Source organism: Protomyctophum bolini (genome assembly GCF_963924005.1).
Source record: "Protomyctophum bolini genome assembly, chromosome: 3".
Taxonomy (NCBI): domain Eukaryota; kingdom Metazoa; phylum Chordata; class Actinopteri; order Myctophiformes; family Myctophidae; genus Protomyctophum; species Protomyctophum bolini.
This window is the reverse complement of record NC_137864.1, coordinates 1,534,012-1,560,982: the sequence shown is the minus strand read 5'-3', so window position 1 is coordinate 1,560,982 and position 26,971 is coordinate 1,534,012. Positions and strand designations below refer to the sequence as shown.

Genomic DNA, 26,971 nt, shown 5'->3' with positions numbered 1-26,971 from the left:
CCGTTGATCCTAAAGGGGGAAAGAGTATACTATTATAAAATACATTCAGTCAGTGGATTACATCTTGAGCAGTGATGATTTCGTCGACTAAAGCTATGACAAAAAATGTTTGTCGGCAAACTATTTTCAATGATGAAAACTAAATGAAAACTAAGCTATGATGAATAAAACGAAGATTCACAATTTCGTCGACAAAGACTGAAATGTTAGGATGGGACTAGTGGACAAGAGATCCAGTATTGCATGCTGATAATAGCAGCTCTACAAGCTCATGTGTTGCTCTGCATTGTGAGCTTGTAGATCGGCTATTTTCAGCAAGTGAAAAATGAGGACAGCCCGCCAAAATACATTTTAGTCAACTAAAACAACTGTAGATTTTGTCGATTAAATTCTTATATTTAGTTGACTAAAGCTAAATGGAATTTTATTCGAAAGACTGACTAAAAAAATCAAAATTTTCTGCCAAAATCAACACTGATCTTGAGAGTTTTGTTACAACAGCATTCTAATGACAAAAGGTTGCTATTGAATAGTGGCATACCAGGCTTCAGCCACTTGTTCTTGTCAGTCGAGGGGGGATGGAGGCACTTGGGGAAGTGTGGATTGTCATGGACATGAACATTGGTGATGTGGTTGATCACAGATGACCACTTTGCCACCGTTTCCTCTCCACTGGAAGAACCAGATGCTGACCAGTAGATATGATTTTTGATGCTGTTCTTCCACAGCTTGACCTTAGCGCATTCTTTCAACTTTGCCATGGCAACCAGCTTCTTGGTGAAAGCTGTTTAAAAACATATAAAATATATTTTATTGGATGGTGCAGCGGTGCTACAAATGATCAATAAACACTATTTTCCATAATATCCTACCTTTGCATAAATGCCACACATCGTAATAGTGGGTAATAGTGGGTTTTTCCTCCCTCATATATTTTTGGACCTGGTTGTGTCGGTCTGTCACCAGGAAATCCACCTTCACGCCAGCTTTGGAAAGGTACTTTAGACTCCTGATCAGCCCTTCTTTCTCCATATGGACACTGCTCTTGACTTCATTGCTCTGTGTATCATAAACACACACACATGAATACCAGATCTGCCTCATTGGTGAAGTTCTGCACTATTGCTATACTGAACACATTTTCTAGTTTTACAAACAATTTACCTGTACCAGCTGGATATCAACTATCTTGTTGGTGTCGAGGTCCATCATGGAGTAAGAGCCGTACTTTGCACAGTGGCCTGGGCTGTCCGCTCGCATGTCTCCACCAAGAGATACTTTTTGGTTCCGTTTAAGACCCTCCAGCAAGCCCGCCTGGTGTAGCCGCCATTTATGCAGCACAGAAGCCTGGATGTACTGGTGAACGTGATTACGGTGTGACATCCTGCTGAACGTTCTGACATTCATTGCATTGAGCACCTGCAATGAAAAATATGAAAGTTCCTCTGTAACAGTGTTCATACCACATCCCTCTGTAGCAGAGTGGGATGCACTGAAAAATTAAAACACAAAGCTGCGGGAGAAGACTCCATTATTTCTTACCAACCTTGTTAGTCTGGATGAAAGAAGAGCCCGTGAAGTAGACAGCAGCCGATAGCTGTAGATTCCCTGCTGGTGTGCTGCGCAACAGTGGCTGACTGTTCCACTTCCGGCTGAATTCACAAAACTCATGGCTGCAGGTCTGTGTCACACTAAGGAAAGTTCCTTTTACAAATGTGCGCACCTTGCAGACACTAGCGCATGTGGGGCAAATACGGAAAAGGTCCAGCAGGCAATCTTCATACACCAAGTACTTCACTGTGTGCTGTGGCTGTGTTGGCTCTCTGTTGACAAATACAAATACTTATTACAAAGTGTATACTTTTCTAGAATAAGGAAGGCACTGGAGCAATAAAGCATTTAATATTTACAATGTGAAGGCAAATAACGTGACAACTTTTCTATGTCAATACATCTTCATCAGGTCAGGATGTATTGACATCGAAGTGTCACATTATTTGCAGAGTTTGTTCCAGTGCCTTCCTTCTACACATACCAGTCCCACTCCTGAGATGCACCGGACTAGCCAGAATTTGGCTTGAGGCGGGGTGGAACCCCTTTGTTCTTGTATAATCTCTCATATTGCTATCGAAATGGCTTTCTCTTGTCAGCACAACTGCATGAAATTAAATAATGAGGAATATATTATCATACATATGTACTATGTTGTACATCAGAGAGAAAATAGAAGATCTACAGATCTTTTTCATTTTGGCTAAATGTTCAGCTATGGCATATCCAGAATATGGATGCTATGGATATAACAAGCAATTCTTGTTTTACCGTTCATTGATGTCGTCATCTAATTTAGACGTGCTGGGATGGTAGGTGGGGTCCTCTTCTGAACCGAGGGATGGGACCTCAGACTCCTGAGAAGACAGCAGCTCTAAGAGAGGTTGCTTTGCTGCCGGGCTCTCAGCTGGCACTAAAGCTTTCCTCTTCAGAGATGTGCCTAGAGGCAACTGAAACAGAGTGCCCACACCAACAGTCTTAGTGGCCACCGTAGCTTGAGAACCTGGAACATATAAGAATAAGAGTGTTAAATACAGTTTAGATGCCTCCAAATACACCCACCACAAAAGTAGCATCTCTCTCTCTGTACCAAGGAGGAGGGACTGTGATGGCTCGCAAAATGTACAGAGCAATGAAGCAGCTAGCTCAGTTATTGCTGGACTGAGCTTTCTCAGTCGCCTTCTGAGGAGGCAGAACACTGTGTAAACACCAGTGTTGTGTTTTAAACTGTGGGTCATACAGATTATGTTTGATAACTCCAACTTCACCCCCTCTCAGTCTCTCAAAAGACTCAACAGGGCAAAGTAACTCTGAAAAATGAATTTATTGTTGCAAAGCCAATGTTGGAATAGTTATAGCCAAGGAATAGAATAGTTAGATCAATAGATATATATATATTTATACATGTCATGGCATGCCATGTATAAATATATTGTAACCCCACAATTAATAATTACTGTCTCTAAGCCAATAAGAAGTGGTAATCAACTAAGTCTGACATAATATTTAGTTTAGTGATTTTACTAAGCTTTAGTACATTGTGTCCAATGACCGAATAATAGATTATAGGATATTGTGACAGCAGTAATTAGATTAGATTACATTTATTGTCACTGCACATAGTATACAAATACTTTGACAATGAACATCAGTATGCAGCATAATGTACTGTCTGTGTCGAATGACTAATGAATAGGTTCTGTTATATTTTATTCAATAAGTGACAGGAGTGTTGTCCTTCAAAAATTATATTGTTCATCAATAGAATCTGTCAGACAATTACAAACTACCATAATAACTTGACCAACCTTCACTCTTGCTGCTAATGAGGGTTCTTCTGGCAAGTTGCGTTGCAACTGTTCTTCTCCCCACAGAGCGGTCAGTCTGAACCCCAATTTCTCGGGTAGTGACTTTGTCACGCTGACCCTGTGTCTCTCTTGTGGATGGAAGGATCTGCTTTGTGAACAGATAAGATGACAGTATAAATTACTTATTCAGACATAGCCTACTTCTGCTCATGAAAACAATAGTGCAGGCTATGACTTGATCAATAACACCCTCGTAAATCTGTATGTAGAAAATAAAATAATGTGAATGTCCACTTGTAATGGCCTATATATATATAACTGTAGCATCAGTCTTGAGACCGCCCCTTATGCCCCTGTACACTTAGGGGGGTAAACCCTTACCTACAATACATGAAATGCACATGGTGTTTTGTGACAGTCAGTGAAGATGCATTGCATTTGCACATGTTCTATTGTGTTCTGTTTATCATCACCAGAAAAATGTTTTGGAGACTTTGGCAAATTATTTCAGTGGACAACACAACACAGGCATAACTTTATCAAAGAGCAGAACGTGATATTTCCAAATTACTCATATCCAGGAAACACTGCAACCAGACTAGGCTACTATACCATCACTTTCCGGTACAGTGCAATACTTTCTGTATTTGGTCGATGGTCAAATCATGGACTATGCACTATGTTACAGTGGATGATACGATACACACTACAAACGCTACGTAACATATTGACCATTTTGTCAGAAAATAGAGCCCAAACTACTACACATAAATAAAAAAGTATAATTATAATAACAAGTACTGCTGGAAACTTACATGAGAAGCATCAGGCCTGTTGACGACGGTAGATAGTGATACAGGTGGGGGGAGAGGAGCCCCAGCGGCGACATATATGTTCGGCTCCGCACCACTAACCAACATGAGTGGGTTGTCTGTAAAACCGAGCTGTCTCCGTTGCCAGTTTGAGAAACATTCGGCGGTGAAATGTTGGCTGCATAGGTAGGCAGTGGAGGTGGTGAATTGCACATCTCTCCCGCCGTGGCGCATCACAAACTCCATCCACCTCTGTCTCATTTCCTCTTTTTTGGGGAACGCAAATAAACAAATGGAACCCCCTTGGCGAGCATGGCAGGCAGGTAAAACACATTTTCGCCAAGGAGCCATGATAACGGCCAAAAAGCTAAAACAACAAACTGGAAAAAGTGCTGGTGGTGGTAGAGGGAGCGTGGGGAGTCTGGACGACAACAACAGCAGCAGCACAGCAAGCTAAGCTAGTAGCTAGTAGGCTCTGGTAGTAGCTAGCTAGCCAGGTTGGGGGCGGAGTTTCGGCAGTGGGCTCATTACATATTTAAATATCACCGTGATACGTCACGCGGTGATATGACAATCTCGACTAGGGTTGGGATTCGGAACCGGGTCCATTTCAGACCCGGTTCCGACATTGCGGATCCGGAGCCGGTTCCATCGTTTTCGTATTAACGGTTCCCCAAACGGTTCTCATCAGTCGTCATTTAGCTCCGCTGTGTCTGTGCATGCATGCAAGCAGAGCCTGTGGTGACGTCACCCCACCTACATGAGTGAGTGGGGTCGGGGAGGATACGCCCACTGTTCTGTGCATTCAGCGACCGCCGCGGAGCGAGTGGGACAGTATGTCGAAGAGATCTCCATAATGTGGTTAACAGAGAGGGAAATGACTGAGGCTGAGCACGCAACGTGCAATAAATGCTATATGCTATAGTTCGCTGCAAAGGTTGTTGCAACTTGTAGGCTACCAGTTGCACCACGTCCACGAGTTCTCAAAATCAATATGCCTACACGAGTCCACAACTCACGAGAATAATCTACAGTAGGCACATCGCGTTTGAGAGCCATGCGGAAAGCCGTGCCTGCACTCCCCGCAGCTCCACCACAGCCGGCGGGGGACGAGGATGATGCAAGGCTCGTTCACTTTCCCCAGGCTAGTAGTAACGTAATAGAAAATAAAAACTACTAAACTTCTACAGAGCTTTTCATTAGGCGTGTTGTAGCCTACAACTGTTGTTAATGGTGTTAATTTAGACCGCCAATGACTCGACGTCCTTCTGTCTGATATTATATGAATCACGTTAAATATCACTATCAATGCTTTTGATTTGTCTCTAAATTAATCGCGTGACTGTTGAGCCCAGCGTTTAGGTGCATATACCTCCATAGATTGATTACTTTATAAAGAGTTTGCAGAAAAAAGCACAGGAACGTAGCCTACAGTTCAATTTTTATAATCCAAGAAAGCACTATTTGTTTCCATTAGGGTAAGGGCCCAGGGGTCCTTCATATTAAATTAATCTGAACATTAAAGACAACATTTGTCACCACAACAATATCATTATTGCAATGTGTATGTACTGTATATTTACTATACAGTACAAATTGCAATATACAGTACAAATTGCAACAATGATATTGTTGTGGTGGCTAGCTGGTGGTGGTGAAATTTAAATAATAGTGCCACCTCATAATTGTAAAGAGCATTTTCAATAATTGAATTAATGAATTTGTGTTTATTATGTACTTGGTTAGGTTAGTTATAATATAAGCATAATCTATGTCAGAAAAAAAGGGGAAAAAATTATATTGGGATCCGTTAAGGGAACCGTTAGGAACCGAAACCGTTAAGAGGGATCCGGGAAGGATTCGGAACCGTTAAAATCCTAACGAATCCCAACCCTAATCTCGACCCCCGCAGATATGATAAAAAAACGCGAAATGGTCTTATTCCACAGTGCTGTAAAATAAAGTTCAATTTTTTTTCCAGGGTTTCATAGATGACCGTGTTACATGTGTAATATGTCTATAAGAAAATAGCATAATTTGCTTTACAGCCACTATTATAGTCATATATATTATAGTCTAATAATATATAGTATATTATATATATTATAGTCACATATCATTATATTGATTGAATTTGCCCAAGTCAAACCAAACGCCAATCGTCATCAGTCTGATCATGACAACTTCCTGTCATTCGACCAATCACTAATACTCTATGCCAATCACGTGTTCCAAATTCTGATAAAATGCCAAAGAAGAAGAACGCAGCCAATCATCATCATTCAAACGAAACGAAGGCAAACAGTGGTGTGTTTTTGTTGCAAAATAAAATACTCTGCGTTCGCTCCGCTCGATTTAATAGTCTTCTTTTTAGTGGTAAGTACGGTAATCCAATGCTGTTGTTATTTCTTGACCAAATGTTAATGTTATTTAGATGGCCAGTTGTTTAGACAAATGCAATATTTTGCCTGCGGTGTGTAGTTTATTCGAGGCACCACTAGATTTTGTTCTCTCGGCACTCCACTGCGACGTGGAGAACTTTGGCAGGAGTTCATGCTTATTCCGATAAGTCGATCGGGATAAAGGCCCTGCTAAATGGCTAAAGTGTTGTTCATTGAAATTTCGCAAAAAGTCATGTTCGGCTAACGACTGTTTGTTACTTTACAGTGTTTTCGGCGCAGGCATACTTACCTCGAAGAAATGGAGGCACATATTGTTGGGAGTCTGCTCGGCCAGACTGTGAACATAAGCAGGAGCGATGGTCAGTCCATGTCATTTCTTTGCTCTATATTCCCATAATCATTGCAGTTGATGCTAACTAGTCTTTTTGTGTAATTGTGGGAAGGTTTTTTTAAATGGGATAAGTATTTATCCTATTTTCAACTTAACTTCAACTGTTCACTCAGCAAATGTTTCAGCTATGCCTTCCTCTGTACTAGCGGCTATTTGTATTCAGCCCTTTCCCAAGTACGTCTCACACCTGAAGCTGATTATCTCAATCAACAATTCAATTGGGGTCGCGTAGGAGAACTTCAACTGTAGGCTATGGACCAGAGCAAGTTCAATTAATAATATACATGCAAACCACTGCCCCTATTAAAAATGCACTTATATCTTAGCCAGAGCTTACTTGCCGTATGACTATTTCTGCGTGCATATAAATTGTAAGAGCATAATTCAGACATTTCTTTTTAGTAATGGTCCAAGTATGCCCTGGTTGAGCTGTGTATTTTTAATAGGGGCATGATTTGTATGAGTTTATTGAAAGGGCTTTGGGTATATGACAGACTTGCATAAGCCAGGGACAAAAGGACTGAAGACATGGCCAACAATGATTGAATATGACATTAAAGAACATATCCCTGATTTTGGGTCTACTGTAATATCATTGCCATTGATAACTCTATGTTGTAGTGAGTGATCCAGTTCTCTGATACATTTTTTTTAAAACGAATGTATGAAATGTATGTTCATACCCATTTCATGAATCTATATGCAACTAGGCAGAGTTCATTCTTCAGTGGTGAAGTCCGTGGACGAAGCCAAAGGTGCGGTTATGGTTGAGTGGACAGAGGGGAATGCAATCAAAAGGAAGGAGGCAAGTGTCAAAGCTGGTGTTTATGGATTTGTTAAGTCGGCCAGGTCAACAAGTATTCACCCTTGGTTGACAAATGTTTCACAGAAACCCTGCCTAACCTCTACCCATGTTCATCTGTGGTGTACAGGTGGATTTTGAAGACCTGAACGCCCACAACAAGGAGCTGCTGCCTCACCTCACCTCTTTGGTTGTGAAAGAGACTCCATGCATGGACAAGGCAAGTGTGAACAAGGTTTCCATGCAATCAAGCTTATTTGGCTTTTCCCTTAAAGTGAAACCGATTGGTGGCCTGCACTGGAGAGTGGAGATTTCCCCTAGCCTTGTTTGTACTGATTGTTCTCCCCCCTCCCCCTTTTGGAATATCCACATAGTGAGTCTGTAACCGGAGATGAAACTGCATGCATGGGTGTGAGCTTCATATAATTGGGTCTTGCTAATGTTCATAATCATTTTGTGTCTCGGAGGACTAGACACGTAAAAAACCTGCTTACCAGTGACATAATCGATGATTAATCTAATCTAATAGGAACTCCATGCTTTCTATTACTGGAAAGTTGGCATGCTGTAATGGAATCCATTGTACTTAATCTAAAACATTGAAATTGTTTGCTGGGGGAAAAAACTGCCTAATGGTGGTCTGGTAAATCGCTCCTATGAAACGCAGAGTAGAAACTTATCATGAGCATTAATGAGGACCACTATATGGATGAAGTTGTCCATGAGTGATATGGCTTGTTGCATGAGCTCATGGTGTCATGTCTGTCATGATAACTGTACACCTGTCTCTTTTCTTTCCATTTGCAGAAATACCTTAGCCGCCTGCGCTCGTCCAGAATTCCTGCTCCTCCAACTGGTATGTAAATTGGTTTTCACTACACTTCTGATTCACATCCATTTTTGGCATTTGTATATATTGACTGTTTTCTCCCAACAATTTCTTTCTTTTTTTTAAACGAAAGCCACTGTTCCAGCAGCCGTTGTGGCTGAACAGACAGGTTGGCATGCTATACATGTTTCTCTTTGTAAAGCTGATAATCACAATCACTTATTCTCCATAAGGTCATGAACGGGTGTTTTGGGATTATATTGCCTGTAAAGTCATTGTGTAGCTGATGATCATATCTGAACAGGTTAAGGGGGTGAAATGAAATCGTAATTTAATGGTTTTATGCAAGCCTATTAGGAAAGGAGTGTATTGTACCATCACATGGGACATGTGTAGATTTTTAAATTATTTAACGAGGACAATGCACATTAATCAACATGTCATTTTGCAAATGTAAATTAGCCAGAGTTGGCCATAAGCTAATTTTAATACATTTTGTTTAGATGTTTTAAATTTAATGTGAAAACAGTTAATCACATCTGACTATGCAATGACTTTATGCATGTTCCCTTATAGGCAACCCCATGAAATGCTGCATTCAATTGATAAAGTAATAATCACCAAATGGGATTTAATATGCTTTTCGTTTCAGTCTTGTAGATGATTTTAATACCTGCTGAGCATAGCCTTTCACTTTTCGGTGGGGGTGCATGTCAGTCTTTAAGGGCAGCCCTGCCGATTTAACCAGACTGTTAAATCTGTGATGGAGCTCTGAAATTCTGATGACACTTGCTGTAGACTGCCGTTCCAGCACCTTTGCAGTTGTCTTTTGCAAACTGCTTTTGCTGTGTGGCTCAGAAACCCCAAGTCTTTGTTTCTCTCCCCAAGTGCATGCTTTAGTTTACTTTGAAATAATCTCCTTTTCCACATTGTGTAAAAGTAAAGTTCAATCATTGCTATCACAACTCGGGTTGCTGTTTGAGTTTGACTTACATTTCACTTCTTTAGTTTCCAGGGCTTCCAGGACAAGGCAAACGTGCATGTTTGTGGCTCCACTTCAACCGACATTCGTAGAGCCAACTCCTCTAAACTCTGCCCTCCCCTCAACTGGAACTGGTTGGTATTCACTTCACCCCCTGATCTGGCTACATAAGACTAACATGCATGCATCTGTATATTTATAACTAACTCTTATCTCTCTCTCCTTAGTGGCCACCAAAAAGGTGAGGAAGGAGAAGGAGGCAAAGGAGAACGAAGAAGCCCAGGACATTGTAAACAACATGGTCAAAGGTCAGGATTGGGGGGTGGAATCATATTCTCTGTCAACTAGCTGAACTACAACTGACAATGAACCATGTGTTACAAGAAAATGTTTCTTAGCAAAGGACTAGACTTGTTTTTTGTTTTCTTTTACTGACCGTAATGTTGCATATTCTGTATACAGGCCCAAGACCATCCATGGCTCCAAAGGATAAAATCAAGCCCAATAAAAGGATGTCTGGTGTTGCGAAGCCCCCTGATGCTCCAATGAAGAGGGGGAAGGTGAGACAAATTGCCTAGTAATTGTGTCAAGGGAATCCAGTTAATCGTCTAAGGCAGGGGTTCTCAACGTTTTGTCCCGGGGACCCCCGGAAATGCTTCGGCATGTCTCATGACCCCCTCCCCACCCCAATTCAAATTGACCACTACAATAACCTTAATAATAGAGAAGATAGATACATCATAAATAAATGTGTACTGTGCGACTGCATACTATGTATTGTAAACTCTTAATTTCCATTGTCCAGCCATTCAGTAGCAAAATAAACAATTACGTCAACTATGTTCATGCACTTGCCCTAGCCATAATGGCCTTACAGGCGTATGCAAAGGCAAACGATTATGGAAGTTGGTTTGTATATTATGTAGACATGGTTGCAGTCAACTGTTTTGTATATTTTTATTTAACCACAGTAGTTGCAGGTGAAAGTAGCTGGTCCAGTGTCTATGCCTTCTGCAACTGTTGTCCCTGCTATTGTCACTCACTGGACTGGCAGATTTAGGCTGAGGCGTGCTGGTAGACTCCATTTGTCCTTTGGTTTAATTCCCATTTGTTTCCTGCAGTTTGGAGAGGTCTCCCAGTCCCGGCCCCACCAGAAGTTTTATGACATGATCCAGGAGTTCAGAGAGACCCTGGACATGAACCCTCCCCAACCTATGGATGAAGTAAGATGTTAACTTTATTATTTTGTAACGTGTATATGGGTGATTGTAGCATTCACCCAGAATCACTAATGGGAGCTGTACTTATTAGGGCTGCAAGATATTGGGAAGCGTGCATTAACTGTATTGAATATTGTGATGATATGGTCCGGTTTGCTGCTCACATGGAACCCAGGTGTGCGACTGCGTGACTGGGTTTAAAAGAAGAAAAAAACATAACCTGAATTGTAATGGATTATTTTCCATATTTTGTAGCCCTACCTACAGTACGACCTAGTATGTCAGCTTGGCACATCTTTGATGGCTTATCGCTGATCTCAGTTTCTCAATTCTGATCTTAATTTCTTTGTACAGGTGGAAGATCAAAAGTTATGCGTGTGCATCCGCAAGCGGCCGTTTAACAATAAAGGTAAGCGGGCCATTCAACAATGTTTAAAGAAGAAACATGTTATCGAAACCTGTAATCAGTTTTACATGGAATTACATTTAGTAGACGGCTTTATTTATTTTCCCTGATCTGTCATGTTCCCAGAACTGGCTCGAAGGGAGATTGATGTAGTGTCTGTGCCCGGCAATGGAACTGTGCTGGTCCACGAACCCAAGACCAAGGTGGACCTCACAAAGTACCTGGAGAATCAGGAGTTTCACTTTGACTACTCCTTCGATGAGAACGCCACCAATGACATGGTCTACAGGTAATCCGATGGCCTATTTCTTTACTCCAGTGCTTCTCAAACCCCAACGTGCTATACAGCCCAAATTATTTATTTTTAAACAAAAGACCAACTCATGCTCCATATGACGGCATATGTTTTTGAGCAGAATGTTGCAGATAACTTTCATTGGTCTGAATTGCCTCTCAGTTTGAAATGCCACTGTTTAGAACACCAGACGAGGCCTTTAGATCTTAGCAGTTAGCAGTTCCCATCTCTATGCTCAGGTATTGTGACTTTGTGGGACCCATTTCCCTACACGTCATTGGTTTTTAGATTGCAATTAACCACTGGAAACATGGCATCCCTGTTCTGGGCCAACATTCAGCAGAAGTGGTTAAAAGGACAGGATTAATTATTCCCCCCCCCCCCCCCAATAGGTTCACAGCCAAACCCCTGGTCCAGTCGATCTTTGATGGTGCCATGGCAACTTGCTTTGCGTATGGACAAACGGGCAGTGGAAAGACCCATGTAAGTGTGTCTGTTCATAGTGCCGGAGAACACATGATCCACATTTGATGCACTATGGGTTGAATCTTTGAGCCTACTAATGCAGTAGTTAAAATGTACCATGTGCTTATGGTATGTCACTTTACTTATTTTCAGACCATGGGAGGTGACTTCTCTGGGAAGCGCCAGAACAGCACTAAAGGCATCTATGCCTTGGCAGGTAAGCCATACTCGTACAATTTCCATACCAAAAACTATGTCTTAAAAATGGCTACCTCATGGATTAAAGGTCTCCGTCAAGCATAAAATGCATTGCGGCACCACACATTGTATGCTTGTAGATGGCTCATTGCTGGTTAATTATTTTGGATTAAAACTTGCAATAAATGCAACGTCAATGTTCCAGAAAATTCTATTGAGCTCAGATATGTAAGCAAAGGTTAAAGCCTCAATCTTCGATTTCTTAAACTGGTTGGCTATGGCAGGCTAACAAAACATAATTATGCTAATTGTTTATGAAACTGCTAATTCACAAACCAATCACACTAGGACTTGGACCTAGCAACATCTTTCAGTAATTAGATTTTATTATTGCTTTCATTCATGTGACCCCCACTAGGCTAGTTAAACCACTTAATCCTGTATATTACGGGGTTCCCTAGCTTCACTGAAAATCTGATTATTTTAGCTGAAGATCGCTGACCGTTCACATTGCGCTGTGAGCTTATAGATCTGCTATATGGGGCAGAAATGGGTCAACTTGCAATTTTTTTTTGTCCCTTACACAGCCCACGATGTGTTCAGCCTAATTACCAGCCGGAGGTATGCCCACTTGGCTCTCTGTCCATGCGTCTCCTTCTTTGAGATCTACAATGGCAAGGTATGAAAACTATGAATCTAATAAACATGTGCTGTTGTACCCAAATGTGTAGCGATCACTTACATTTTCAACCTAATCTTCGTATCTGATTTCTAGTATCTCTAGTCTAGAACAAAAGCCTAACCAAATTTGATGTAAAATCTAAGTAAAAATTCATTCAGTTATGAAAACAGGTAGTCTTTGGGCCAAGCCCCTAGGGCCTAGGTTTGTTTCCATTGTGTTCCTCTGGATAATATCGGCAGATATGACTCTGCAAATCAAGATTGGATCATATCTTTCATAATCGTGCACCCCTAATTATAAAGAGGGATGGAACATGGCTGGAATGGTCCTGAAGTCCTACATCATTATGGACTTGTGTGGAGGGGGGAAAATAGTCGATACCCCTTGGCTTTTACAGTTATCTGTTTTTAGAAAAGTTGTATTAAAAACACTTATAGTGTCTATAATGACATAGCTGATTGAAGTGGCTAAGCGTTAATATCTGGCTGGAACTCCCTGCCCAGCTGCAGGGCTGGAGCCCTATCGGAAAACGAGGAAGTGAGTTGATCAAATGCAATATATTTTCGCTACTGCTTCGTCTATTTCTCGCTCGAATATTTTCAGACATTTTTGAGAGCAATGTTTAGCTGCAAATGACATTGTGTGCATTTACATGGCTGTCATGTTGGAAACGGCAGTAAATCAGCAGGGCGCAGCTGGTGCTCCGAGGGTTTGATTAGGCATCGGTCTGTATTAGAGTATGTTATCAGAAATAACAGACCGCTGAATTCACCGATTGACCAATCGGAATAAAGCATTCAACAAGGCCATTGGTGGGCTGTGTGGACCAAATGAACCAACAACATGACAAAGTGTTTTGTCATTTCAGGTCTATGATTTATTGAACGACAAGACCCAACTGCGTGTTCTGGAGGATGATCGGCAGCAGGTTCAGGTGGTCGGCCTGCAGGAAGTGGATGTCTCTGCAGCGGAGGACGTCATCAAGATTATAGAAGTTGGCAGTGCTTGCAGGTACAGTATATTAATGCTGAACAATGTCACCCATGTTTGTGAAGTCTTCGTTTTAAAAAATGGCAGATCTACAAGCCAATCTACTTCCATTTTTAACCCATGAAGACCTGAGACCAGATTCTACAAAATGTCTTTCAAATCCTGACCGGATAGGTGGTGCACTGATGCTCAAACCTTTTCATGTCAAGGACCAACAGAATTATCTGCAGACCCCCATCTGAAAATATGTTCAGTCACCCCAGAAGCAAATATTTGAGTTAACAATATTCACTGTGATTATTCTTTTCCCCCCAGAATATTAGCACATTTTCCCGATTATTATTATTTTTCTTCTCCAAAATAGCCATTTCTCAACCTCTAAAGTTACAAAATAATGGTTAAAAGCTAAGCCGACACACTCTCTGTTCTACTGACTGTTCTCTTCTGTCACTCCTATAGGACGTCTGGCCAGACGTCTGCGAATGCCAACTCGTCCCGCTCCCACGCCATCCTCCAGATTGTCCTGCGATGCACACGACCGCGCCAGGACCTTGCACGGAAAGTTCTCTCTGATCGACCTGGCTGGGAACGAGCGCGGCTCGGACGTCAGCAGCAACGACCGTGCCACAATGGTGGAAACCAATGAGATCAACCGCAGCCTGCTGGCCCTGAAGGTATTAACCATAGATATAAAACGAACTGCAGCGGCCTCATTGGCCGCTGCAGTTCGTTGGAGGGGCGGAAGAATTTACACTGGGGCAGGAAGTACATGGTAGTGTGGAAGGCACGTTGCGTCACACTACCACACATTCTAGCCAATCACAGCGCATTTTTTCCTGGCCTTATCAGACCCGAACATGCGCTCTGTGACGCATGCTCATGCTTCGCAAGGAATCTTGGGAAAGTTTTGCCCTCCCTTGAGCACATGCGCTCCAGAGCCAGAAAGGGCGTCTACCTTTTATGTCTATGGTATTAAGACTGGCTGCACACTGTCTCTGAAGTTGCAGTGGGGAAGGAAAGGGCAGAAACCTTATCTCTATATTTTAACATTTTATTTAAACGCTCGACTACAACATCACACAAGCATCTAAACCACATTGCGAGTGTGTAGATCTGCTGCTTTGTTACAGAGTTTGAATGCTGACTGAGCAGTGACGGTTTTGGAAATGATATGAATATTTTACTTATTATTATTTTACTACTCTATTAATCTGCTTTAGTTAACATGAATGTTATTTATAACCTAACTAGCCAACCCTATTTTACTTCGGTACGAAGGTATGGCATCAAATATGCACTTGGAAAGTACAGTACATGACTTGCTCTCTGAGTTCCCAGAAGTTCTTTCTTGCCACCTTACTGTTTTAGATGCTGAGTTAAAGCTGACATATGTCAGAGGTCCTTTAGTGACATCTAAGCTGACATATCTCAGGTCCTTTATTGACATCTAAGCTGACATCTCAGAGGTCCTTTAGTGACATCTAGAGGCAGTGATTGGATATTACACAAATCCATGAGCTGCAAAATGGACTGAATTCTAAAATGCACTTCAAAATGTTTCTCCAGTAATTTGTAGTCTGGGCTTTTAATGAATAAAGTGTTTCTCTCACTCCCACAGGAATGCATTCGCTCCTTGGGGAGGAACGGGGACCATGTGCCGTTCAGACTGAGCACCTTGACTAAGGTACTCAGAGACTCCTTCATCGGTGAGAAGTCCAGGACCTGCATGGTATGTATACAAACATGGAACCATTAAAATGCCTACTGGCATCCAGTGTGTTTCGGAATAAATCAATTAAATAAAAGCAATGAGTTCTAAATATTTAGGTGCATGTCAGTCAATCAAAAGGCAACCTTCCTTCAGTAATAACATGCACGACTACAACATGTGACGTGTTAAAGAAATAATTTTGCAAAAGTCATGACTGATGCACCATTTCTCATACTGCAGTTTACTCGGAAAAAAATTATCTGTCACTTTGTTAGTTCCTACTTTGTTATTTATAGAAATTGGAAATCCATTTGCAAAAACAGACTTATTTGTATTATACGCAGACAAAAAGGAATCTGAGCCACTTTGTTTTTGCAAATGACTGTCGATTAGTATCGGCAATAAAATGTATGCTAGAAATTACTCCGGTCTCCTGACTAGAAGTTTTGTATAGGCTCTATAAAGCACCATAGGCTAGCAATTCTGTTGGCCTAGGACTTCTCTACTTGGAAGTGCCTACAAAATTACATATACACTGGTATTTGAGTATTTTTGCTGCCAACAGATTGGAGAAGAGTAAAAAGACCTGACGGATGAAAAATGCTTTAAAACCATGCAAATGACTGGTGCTCAGTTGGTTAACCATGAATATTAACGTACATGCACCTTTCCTCCTTCTCGCCAGATCGCACTGTGCGCTCCAGGCATGGCTTCATGTGACTACACCATGAATACGCTGCGCTATGCGGACAGGTAGACATTTATGTCATGAAACTACACCTGTGGTCCCCATTTGTACACTTAACAGAGTTGGTTCTGGACCTGTTTGGAACCTTTCTAGAAACCCTGAGGGTCCCTGGACCTTGAGTTTCTGTCCACTCGGAGTGCGACTGGAAATTGGTACACTGCAAACTTGATGATGTTAACTATTCTCCAGATCATTTCTTCCACTTACCACTTAGTATTTACTGTGTATAGAATCTACTCTGTACCGTGTATAGAATCGACTCTGTAAAATTAGAAAATGGTATTTACACTGAAGAATTCTCTCAATCAACAAATGTGATTGTAAATATCGTTTAACTTTGTATCAAATCATTTTGCAATGCAAATAAATCAATTATTGATCAAAATACTAAGTACGTGTGCATTGTATTTAGACATTTTAAGAAAAGGTTTAATTACTTTTCAATATCGCTACACTTGTCTATCGATAAATGTGTATTTGTTCATGTCAAGGTGTGGGTTGGTCCATATGTTAGTTACTTCAAATACAATGTCCATGTATGCCAGAGAACCACTGTTTACTTATGTATATCCATAATGTTTCCCTTAACCCATTTAGACCTGGTGCCTGGTACCTTTGAATCCGGGAGCTAAATGGGTTAAAAGAAAACTGCACTATCCACACGTTTCACACTGATTTAATTTCTTTGTTACTGTGGATTTTAAATCATTGTCATCAACCATGTATCGTTACACCTGACCCTTACCATGCATATACACAGAATGGCCATGCATACAGATACAATTCACCTCTTGATTGGGTTTTCTTGTCATTTCTATTAGGGTGAAGGAGTTGAACGGTCCCAAGGCCCCGCGACCCGCCAAGGCAGCAAAACCCTTAGACAGCAGCTCATCAGAGGAGGAGGAGGAGGAGGAGGAGGAGGAAGAGGAAGAGGAAGAGGAAGAGGAGGAGGAGGTCAGATTGGACACGGCTCCCAAATATCCTGACTGAAATATTAAGTCATACTAGTCTCTGACCTTGATTGTTTTCCTCTGCAGGACTCGGTCCAGTCTGACCCCTACGCCCTGGTGACTGAGCTAGAGGACAAGGTCAAGGGCGAGATAGAGGTAGAATTTCCCTTGACTAATAACATGTCCTTGTTACTTTTTGAGACAGTTTCTGGCTTGGTGTTTGACGCTTCAAGTCATAGCTGCGTTATTGGAATTTGGCCACTTAAATTCTATATACTTATGTTAGGTGACCTGGGTATACTTTGCCCCCTCTTTTCCATTACCAATTCTCGTAACGCAATTTTTGCCAGTGTTATCAATGTCCAGGAGAGGGATGCATATGGTTCATAAAATTGCATCTTGATTTGATTGTTTTCCAGAGATTCCAAGTGTCTCAGAGAGCCAGTGAGGTTCTTGAACCAATGAAGCACATCTCATATGACGTGGCGGTTGCCCTCCCTGATCTGCTGGACTACTCGAGACGTGTGCGAGAATATTCCAGCAGTCTGCAAGGTTGGAGTTATTTATTACTCTTTAGATTGAGTGTCATGATACTTCTTGTGACCAAAAGCATTGCATAAGCAAGCCATGGTGACTGCCATTTTAATGAATAGGCTAGTGAGGGCATATCGTTGCTGTCTGGAAACCTTGTATCCATATTTCAACTTCTGTTTTATTGGGGTGGAGGGGGAATTGATGCCTGGTCATAGAACATGCAAAAGTAGCAAAGTATGTATAGCATTGTGATCGTGTCATTTAAATAAGCTTGTTTTTGTCAGTTGGTCTTATAAAAGTAGAGCTTGTGACCTATATTGGCTCCTTGGAACAGTTTATTTTATTTTTTATACCTTGTCCTGAAGGTAACATGTTTGGCCATTTAGTAAGGCCTTGTGTAACGCAACACTCAGTGGCTTTAGTTTAGGTCTTAAACTGGTCTAGTTTCTGCCCAACAACATGATTGAAGGTGTAGCAACTTTATCACACCATATCAACATGAAGATCAACTGAATGCTATCGTTTCTCGTCTTTGAATTTTTCTGTGCCTTCAGCCTTGACCTTTTTGTGTTTAGTCTTTTATTTTTTAGCAAACTGACATGTGTCTGTTCGGGTGGAAACCTGGGGCACGTTCAGAAATGGCGCACTGTGCAATGCAAACTAATAGGCGAGTGCACTCCGGTGCGTTATTTCCGAACGCACCCCTAATGTGTCAACGGTTTCAAGATTAAAATTTAAAAACATGGCAAAGTAGTAGATCGGCATGCAACACGTCTGTGCTGCGTTTCGAGCTTGCAGATCTGCTACTTTTGATGCTGTAGTTGATCAAGGTACGATTATGATTTATAATTGTGTTTTCCTCTGTCACCATGTAGCTGCTGTGGAGGCTCTGCAGGCTGCTGTGGAGGAGGAGCGAGTGTCACGTCTGCCTAAACCATCAGGCTCCCGCCGCCGCTGAGTTCCGTTTGAAGTTGTTCTAATGTGTTTAATGTGTTTTGTTATGTTGAGGTTTTAAATGTGTTTTGTAATAAAGTAATTTGTCATACTACTTGGGTAATTTTGTCTTTATCTTTGGAGTCGTCCCATGTCTGTGAAATGATTCCTAAAGCTATTTTGCCAAGATGCTGCTACAGTAGCTCCTAGTTGCCTATGGGCTCATTTCCCCTAATCTAAGGATGAGGCTGTCATTTTACAGATTGGTTAAAGTGTTGTATTAATTCTAATGAGTCTTGCTTGATATGCTATGAAACTGCACACATTTGACCACTTAACATGGCAACTGATGTGTAGGAAAAGTGTACTTGTGTAAATATTGGACTGGGGTTGACTACTTTGTCCCTCACTGCCGATTTGATTGTGAACTTGGTAGGGTATGGTCACACCAAACTAATTCTGTTTATTAAGCTGCCTCATGCTACAGAAACAGGAGATGGGCCCCTGCCCTGTATGGGCTTACTTACATGGGCTACTAGTGATCTGCAACTTGGCCGATGTGTCTGTCATGGCACAGACTCCATACTATAGAACCAGCTGAATCGTGTGTACTATATTATGGATACGGTTTTGTAGTAGGTGGTCCGTAGGGGTAGCAAGACCTCTCGCCCTTGGCGAGCAGTCTGGGCAATTGGTCTAGGCGACTCGCCAAAAGGGGAAGTCTTCTCGCCAAAAGGGGAAGACCACTGGGCCCGGGGCGAAATGTCTTCACCTTTTGGCAAGTGGACTTCCCCTTTTGACGAGTGTTTTCTTCACTTTCAGCAACTGCAGCCTTTGCTAGCTACTGTGCTAAATCCGTCTTTTATATGATTTGATCAATCCATGACATCCATGCGGGTGAAATCCGTCGTTTATATAATTTGATCAATCCATGACATTGTTGTTAGAACAGCTCAAATATTGAATGTGAAGACATAGTGTAGTACAAATCCTGGTGTGATCTTCTTAAAAGTGGAAGGATCATAACACACGTCTAAGGTATTTTTTCCCCTGACTTTGTTGGTAAGGTTTTGACTCTTTCACATCAGTGCACGGCTGATTCAAGCCATGCATTTAGGGGTAAAAAGGTACCTAACACGTTGGTTAGAAAGGCTTCTTCACACACACACACACACACACACACGAAGCAGTAAAACATCGCATTTATCAACTTTTCGCTGCGCGCCTCACAAGGCTATTGGATTTATTTGTGCTTCGTCTTTGCACAATGCACGTATAGGTAGGCATACATTGTGTAGAGCTGATCTACAGGCTGACAATGTGCCCCACATAATAGCGTATTCTTGGGACTGCGTGTGTGTGTGTGTGTGTGTGTGTGTGTGTGTGCGTGCGCGGGCTGACGGCATTGCTCTCTCCACTGTCTTTCTGTGAGTCCCCGATGCACTATATAATTTGAAAGTGATCATGATCAACTCGGGACGGTTGTATCTTTGAACACTCACAGACCAGGGGGGTCATCAATCATCACTGCATACTGCAGCCTGCTCCACGTTTTTTGGGGGGGATTTCGGAGCTGCAAAATGCAAGAAATAACGCACTTTGTGTGCAAACTCCTCGGTGCGCCTTGGATATGAGCGCCTTGGAATTGGAGCGCAATGGAAATGACTAAATGAGCATGCTCAGAAAGTCCAGAATTTATTTACATCCGAAGCAGTCGAGTAAATTCGAGTGGTAAGTGGTGGTAAGTCGAGTGGTCTTCCCCTTTTGCCGAGAAGGCTTCACTTTCTGGGGCGATTGGTCTTGGCGACTCGCCTCGGAAAGTAAAGACTTCTCGGCAAAAGGGGAAGGTCACTCGCCAAAGGTGAAGTCCACTCGCCGAGGCGAGAAGTCCGGTATTCGTTCTACGCATGCGTGACTTATGTCTATGGTTTATATATGCGCTGCGTCACACGGACCCCACAAGGACACGCGCCACCTAGCGACCTGGCATATATATGCATGCACTTTGTAGCGTTTTCATTCAAGTGTGCGTTCTCATGTAAATGGTCCAAAAAAATGAGAATGCAACGGGACTTTGACGTGTTATATGCTGGTCGCCGTCTAAAAGAGGCCTAAGATTGTGGACGTGGCTGGAGTCTCAATCAGCATCTTCAACAGATTTGTTTTGCCCACGGTCCTCTTACCAGTGCGTAATTGGTTGTGACACTTAAAACAAATAAAACCATCTCTGTCAATATTCTGAAAAAAACAGGCTGCATGTTAATGGACTTGCAAGGCCTCCTAGTCTATAGCCTGTTGTAGCCTTTTTTCCTTTTGGGGATCTTCACAGAGCAATTACTGCATTTTGATATTTCTTCCTCCTTTACCTGGTCCTTCATGATGAAGACTTACAGAGTAGGCCTATTTAATATAAATTATATAAATATATACGTGTAAATGTTTTAAACTTAGGCCTACTTAACTAATAATTACTGACTCACACACCGACCACCGTCTTCGTGCACGTGTAGTACCAGAAATACCCATAAAGCCTAATAACAACAACATCCCACAATACAACAGTAACACAACCCCCCAGTGCAGATGGGAATTGAAGTCGTTTGGTTGACAGTGATTAACACTAATGGCAGAAAATGCTAATTAGAATACAATTATAATGAAAGAGAAAATCGAACTACACAAATAAGAAACCACACATCTTTTATGTAAATGTTTTTTTTTTTATTAAAACGTAATGAGGAAATAAGTGACATATAAAATAATACAATGTAAATATCTACAATTATTAATGCCTATATATTATTTTAGTAGTTTATCAGTGTCAATAATATTTATAAACGCCGCGGTTGGACTGGAGACATTTGCGTTTTGCGTCATGCATTTCTATCAGGTACAATTGACTCCTTCACCGCCATTACGTGGCGGTGGCAGTGTGGAGTTAGTAAAGCATTGGCGAGGAGAACAATGTAGTGGTAGAATAAGAAGTTAGTCTGTCCGGTATCACTCCGTATCAGTACTTTATTAAAATGGCACAAAGTGAAATCCCAAAAAGAGGACACATGCATGTGGGCGCGCAAAGGCGGGGAGTGGGTGAAAATTTGCCAAAGAGACTCAAAGTTGCTTTATCATTTATAAATACATATTTATAAATTATAAAGATGCATTTACCCTAAAGCATTTGTGTATTATATTAACTGTATAAAAAGAATCAGTCACATACAACTATATTCTGTAATAGTTATTTAATTAACATTCAGGATCTTTAGAAAAAGTGAAGTGTAACATTCTTAAAAAATAACCTCATGTCTGTAATGTAAAATATAAATAATGCCTCAAAATATGTGAATTAAACAAACAGAAAAACAGAGGTAGCATATTTTTCAATCCTCATCTCCCTGGTCTTCCTCCTCGTCTCCCTGGACTGCCTCGTCTCCCTGGTCTTCCTCCTCGTCTCCCTGGACTTCCTTGTTTGCCCATGCATATTTAGCTGAAGAGCTTATTTTCCCCAGCAGTTTCCGATTGCTCATCAAATAAGCATGAAAGTCCTCGCAGGGCGTTTCTTTGAGGTTGTATTGCACACATAGAAGCCCCTTCAGTGACTCAACAGACAACCTGCTTTTCTCCTTGCTCCACTGGCTCTGCAATGCATCAGTGAGAAAACCCTCTCAACATTTGCATTGTGAGAAGGAAGGGCAAAGACATGCAGTAGCTCTGAGTAACATGCAATGCTTTTGGCCTTCTCAACATATTTTGACCACACATCTGGTGCACTTGCAGGCCTTTGAACTCTCCATCACTATTGCAGCTCTGCAGTGAATTTCTTGAGATTGGTGACCTGATCAAAACACTTCAATTGGCACCCCCTTTTCTCCTAGGTACTTGATGCAGGGTTCCACATCATTCCAATTTGGTGTCTCACTCAGATCCATCCACATGAACGGGGTGAATTCTTCCATGGGTGTCATCCACTTCTCCAGATACTGCAGACATGCACCGTACAGACCTTGTACATCAGCACAGAATTGGTCACATTCCTTTCCAAGTCCATTTGTGCGCTTCTGTGCCAGTAGTCCCTTAACTTTAATGGACATGAAGTTGTTTCTCTTGCGTTCCTCAAGCATAGTGTGGACACTGTGCAAGATGTTACACACTTCCACAATGGAATTATTTTCCTTTTCCATTTCTTGAATGCGTGAGTGGAATACACACATGAGTGAGTGCATGTGCCAAAGGTAAATCTCACTAAATTCATTTTCAAAAAACCTCTTGATCATTGCGGGTGGCTTTTCCTGAGACAGAAAGTATCCCTTTAATGCTGGAAACATCTGCAGCAGCCTCTCAATTCCAGGGAATAATGACAGCCATCGTGTCTTGCTGTGGGAAAGGAGCTTTCTGTATTCAATATCAACAAAGTCACAGTACTCCTTCAAATTCTCAGTGCGCACAGTGTAAATGTGGAAGTACTGGTAAATCTTGAACATGATATTCTCAGCTTCAACATCAAGTGTCTGCACCATGATGGACACAATTGTTCAATATATGTGCTGGGCAACCCACACCGACGAGAGTCTTGTTCTGCAACAACTTCTTCAAATTTGCAAACACATTCTTCCCCCCTTCATCACGTCTGAGTCCTCAATGTTCTCAATATAGGCCCGATACTCCTTTAGACCTGCTGGTTTTAATGTGCACAGTGCATGGATTTCTTCACTGTGGTGCATTTTCTGTTTGCTTCAGTAAGCTGAAAGGCCAATAGAAACGGATCTACTTTGTGAAGCAACTAGAAACATATAACCTCCATCTGCACCTCCATTCATTATCATACCACCACAGCGCACGCACACATGTCGCGAAGCGGCGCATTTTGATCTGCTAATTTTGCCATTTTTTTAATGGAATCCTGAAAGGTAACAATTTAAGACGTGTGGATATACTCAGCTGCCCCACCACAAGTTGTATTCAAACGAGCTCCAAATATTAGGGGTCTAGTGGTGAGATCGGATTTGGCACCTACAAAACGCGCATTACCGAACATCGGAGTGATATCAGAACGCAGAATATGCGCAGTCCAGTGGCGACTCACTTTGTGCAAGCTGGCCATAATGTGTCTGCTTTAAGATACATTGCAATAGAAAAAGTGGAAAAACCACGTAGGGGAGGAGACTGGGAGTAATTTCTCTCCTGCTGAAAAAAGAAGCATTTTGGATATATGAATTAAGAACCCCTTAAACCTTTTGGTATGAATTTGGACCTAGATATCAGACCATTCCTGTAATACAACTGCCTGACATGCCGCTTATTATTATCTCTGTGTATTCCTATTATATTGTATGTATTATGTTTTGGTGTATGTATTGTATTTTAAACCTATTGTTCGTGAGTGTATGGCCCCTTAAAGGACCACTTCACCACTTTTCAACCTATCTTCACATAATAGGTTCTCACTTATAATCATGAAGAAATGGCGCAATTTTATTCTACTCGGTCTGTGTCTCATAGGACGGCTGTGGGCAGTTCAGAAACCATCCTCCAGTGACATCATCGATGGGGAATACAAGCTAATAGAAACTGCAGGCTTTCTAGTCCTGAAAAGTTGCAATGCGAAAATGGAAGCCATCGCTCTCACGATAATGAAAATCTAAACATATTTGTAAAGAAATCTTGTCAAAGAATTTTTGCATAATGATGATGTCACTGGAAGACGGTTTCTAAACTGTCCACAGCCCTCCTATGAGACACAGACTGAGTAGAAAGAAATCGTGACATTTTTTCATGATTATTAGTGAGGACCTATTTGTCCTATTATATGAAGATAGGTTGAAAAGTGGTGAAGTGGTCCTTTAATTGATGTATTTGTATTGCTCTGGAGTGGATCTTCACATACAGCCTATTGGCTTAGCAATTGATTGAATGACGACACCCAGTTATGTTCCACCTATTTAAGGTTTTCAAGGCCATACCCATGTAACTTGAGAAAGGCCCGGAGGGGGCGAAACGTTGTTGTGTTTATAGCTTGAAATAAAAAAAGACGGGGAGCAGAATTACATCGTGTGCTGACATTCCACTTTTTTCTTCATTTAGTCGGTTTTTTTGGATCCAGCACCGTATTCTGAAACTGGGTTGTCGTTTTCCTGCTTTACAAAATTAAGTGCTGTCATGTCAGGCCACCTCCTCTATAGGGGTGATCACTGATCAGGTCCCGAGCCCAGGCAGAGGCTTTTGTGCTGGTTCTGGACAACTGGCTATCCGACAGACTCGACACTGGGCACTGCACTCCCTGTGGTGGTGTAGAATGTGTGTCAAATTTGACAGACGTACACACACACACACACGTATGTACTAGGGATGCTCCGATCAGGTTTTTTGGGACCGATACCGATCACCGATTGTTTTTCGGCCGATACCGATCTTGTGAAATGTTGCAAATTTTTATATTTCCAAAATGATTACTCAAAACCCACGTCAAAACTGTTCCTATGTGTGGGGAGGAAGGGGAGAACGTTTAGGCCCTGCTGTGACGCCTGTCACAGAAATGCAAAATGATGTTACACTATATATCTGATTGACATTCATACCACTTAAATGGTGTAATGTAAAAGATCAGTTTCTCCAGATCACAGACAGGGTAAATAAATGCCGATTACCGATCAGAGTGAATATCGGGCCGATATGGCGGAGCATCTCTACGCACAGAGACTTGGTGCACTTGGGTAAATGTAACCTTACGTAGGTCACATTCATACCAGAGAGCTTTGCTGCGATTAAAACGAATCCTGCTGCGCATTTTCAGAAAGTGCACTTCGTTTGGCAGGTGTGAAGGCTCTTTCGAATCGTAATGCGTATCAAAGAACCGCATTATACTCCGAGCAAAAACGGGGGTTTCGCTTCGCTTCCAATCGCACTTGATTACGATTCGGTGCAGGTGTGAATGCAATCCGCATTAAATATAGGAAATGAAGCAAACAATGTGGCGGGTGAGGAGCTGAACACAGTTGGAGACGGAGAAGGCATATTTTACGCAGCGCAAAGATGTCCCGTTACCGTGGATAGACGTGGTCGAATGAGGAGACTGAAGCCCTGATCGAAATGAGGACGAGTACATTAATCAATTGCTTAAGAAAACACAAACACTGCAGTGCAGTGTAATAGTATTATAGCCTACAGAATATTCTGTCTGTGCGTGCCATAAACATGGAATGCTGTCACTGTGTGGGGACTGGGGAGTAGGAACTTTCATCTCAATAAACGTGTAAACATTTTGCGCTGCTGTCTGTTATATCAGTGGGTTCAGCAGCTGTGCCTCCATGCCCAAAAGAACAGTGTGTGGTTGCGTGCGTTTAGTGAGAGAGCGAGAGAGAGGGGGGGGGGGGTCCAGTCCCAGACGGCACGACACATGCACGTTATGAGTATAATTTTATCACCATAGATTTCACTGTGTAGGCTAGTTTATGAATGGAACACATTGATAAAGGTCCCCCCTGCTGCGTTTACAATTGCTGCGGATGACAGCTGTGTGAAGGCAAACCGCAGCAAATTAAATATGCAAATATTTAAATATCCAAATTCTCCGCCCATACACATTGAGTCTACCGAAGTATTAGGTGAGAATGTGACCTTAGTTACTTTCCAATAGAGCGTTGCAGTCCCACCCCCTTTCATGACCACGCCAGGCCCAGGAAATGACTCCCAATGCATTTTTCCCATAGACATTTCAAAAGGTATTTATTTAAAGACTATACGCCGCGGACAAAGCCAACTCGAGTCGTGACAACTCATGACAGCAAACACTATATTTTGGACCAAACAAATAATTACAAAGAAGAAAAACAACAAAAAATGTGTTGTAACCTGCCGTTTTCTTTTTTCTTCTTTCTAATTATTTGCTCGGCCCAAAAAATGGTGTTTGCTGTCATGTAAACGTCTTTAAATAAATACTTTTTGAAATGTCTATGAGTAAAATTAACGGAGAATCATTTTCTGGGCCCTGGCAGGGGGCGGGACTGCGACGCAGGGGTCCACAAACTTTTTCCTGAGGGCCACATAACTTTTCCCTTCTCTGATGGGGGCCGGGGTCAGTTTGTAACAGAAAAAGTGTGACGATCGCAGGGGAACCTAAACGTAAACATTTATTGTTTTCCAGAAAGCCACACATTGTGCTTGTACTGTACATGCAGCACTACAGGGCTGCATAACTGCACGTACTTCTTCACAGAAAAAAGTCAGGAAATAAACAACACTATTTGTGAAATAAATAACCAAATA

The 26,971-nt window shown here is 41.8% G+C and overlaps 1 protein-coding gene, 1 long non-coding RNA gene and 1 pseudogene across 3 annotated transcripts in view; 2 read left to right on the top strand and 1 right to left on the bottom strand.

The window, feature by feature from the left end:
• Nucleotides 1-4,432, bottom strand: part of LOC308313412 (uncharacterized protein) — a gene marked incomplete at its 5' end in the record, with an annotated part of 5,298 nt that extends 866 nt beyond the window's left edge. Inside the window, 8 exons of the mRNA XM_080760510.1 lie at nt 1-9; nt 542-784; nt 873-1,059; nt 1,165-1,419; nt 1,547-1,823; nt 2,323-2,554; nt 3,360-3,507; nt 4,175-4,432. The exon at nt 1-9 is cut by the window's left edge and continues 163 nt beyond it. Coding sequence (XP_080616636.1) covers nt 1-9; nt 542-784; nt 873-1,059; nt 1,165-1,419; nt 1,547-1,823; nt 2,323-2,554; nt 3,360-3,507; nt 4,175-4,432 — 1,609 coding nt within the window. The remainder of the gene's footprint in view (nt 10-541; nt 785-872; nt 1,060-1,164; nt 1,420-1,546; nt 1,824-2,322; nt 2,555-3,359; nt 3,508-4,174) is intronic.
• A 2,439-nt stretch (nt 4,433-6,871) lies between these two features.
• Nucleotides 6,872-17,282, top strand: LOC308313411 (kinesin-like protein KIF2C; annotated as a pseudogene). Its single transcript has 17 exons — nt 6,872-6,932; nt 7,675-7,769; nt 7,897-7,986; nt 8,574-8,622; nt 9,805-9,885; nt 10,040-10,137; nt 10,699-10,800; nt 11,152-11,206; nt 11,330-11,492; nt 11,891-11,981; nt 12,117-12,180; nt 12,749-12,840; nt 13,712-13,854; nt 14,293-14,507; nt 15,452-15,562; nt 16,230-16,297; nt 17,114-17,282. The product of its transcript is annotated as a kinesin-like protein KIF2C (transcript).
• Nucleotides 17,283-17,331: 49 nt separating this feature from the next.
• On the top strand, nt 17,332-18,763 carry LOC308310711. Its single transcript, XR_013963526.1, has 3 exons — nt 17,332-17,398; nt 17,662-17,794; nt 18,652-18,763. It is a non-coding gene; the product is annotated as an uncharacterized lncRNA (long non-coding RNA).
• The last annotated feature ends 8,208 nt before the right edge of the window (nt 18,764-26,971 follow it).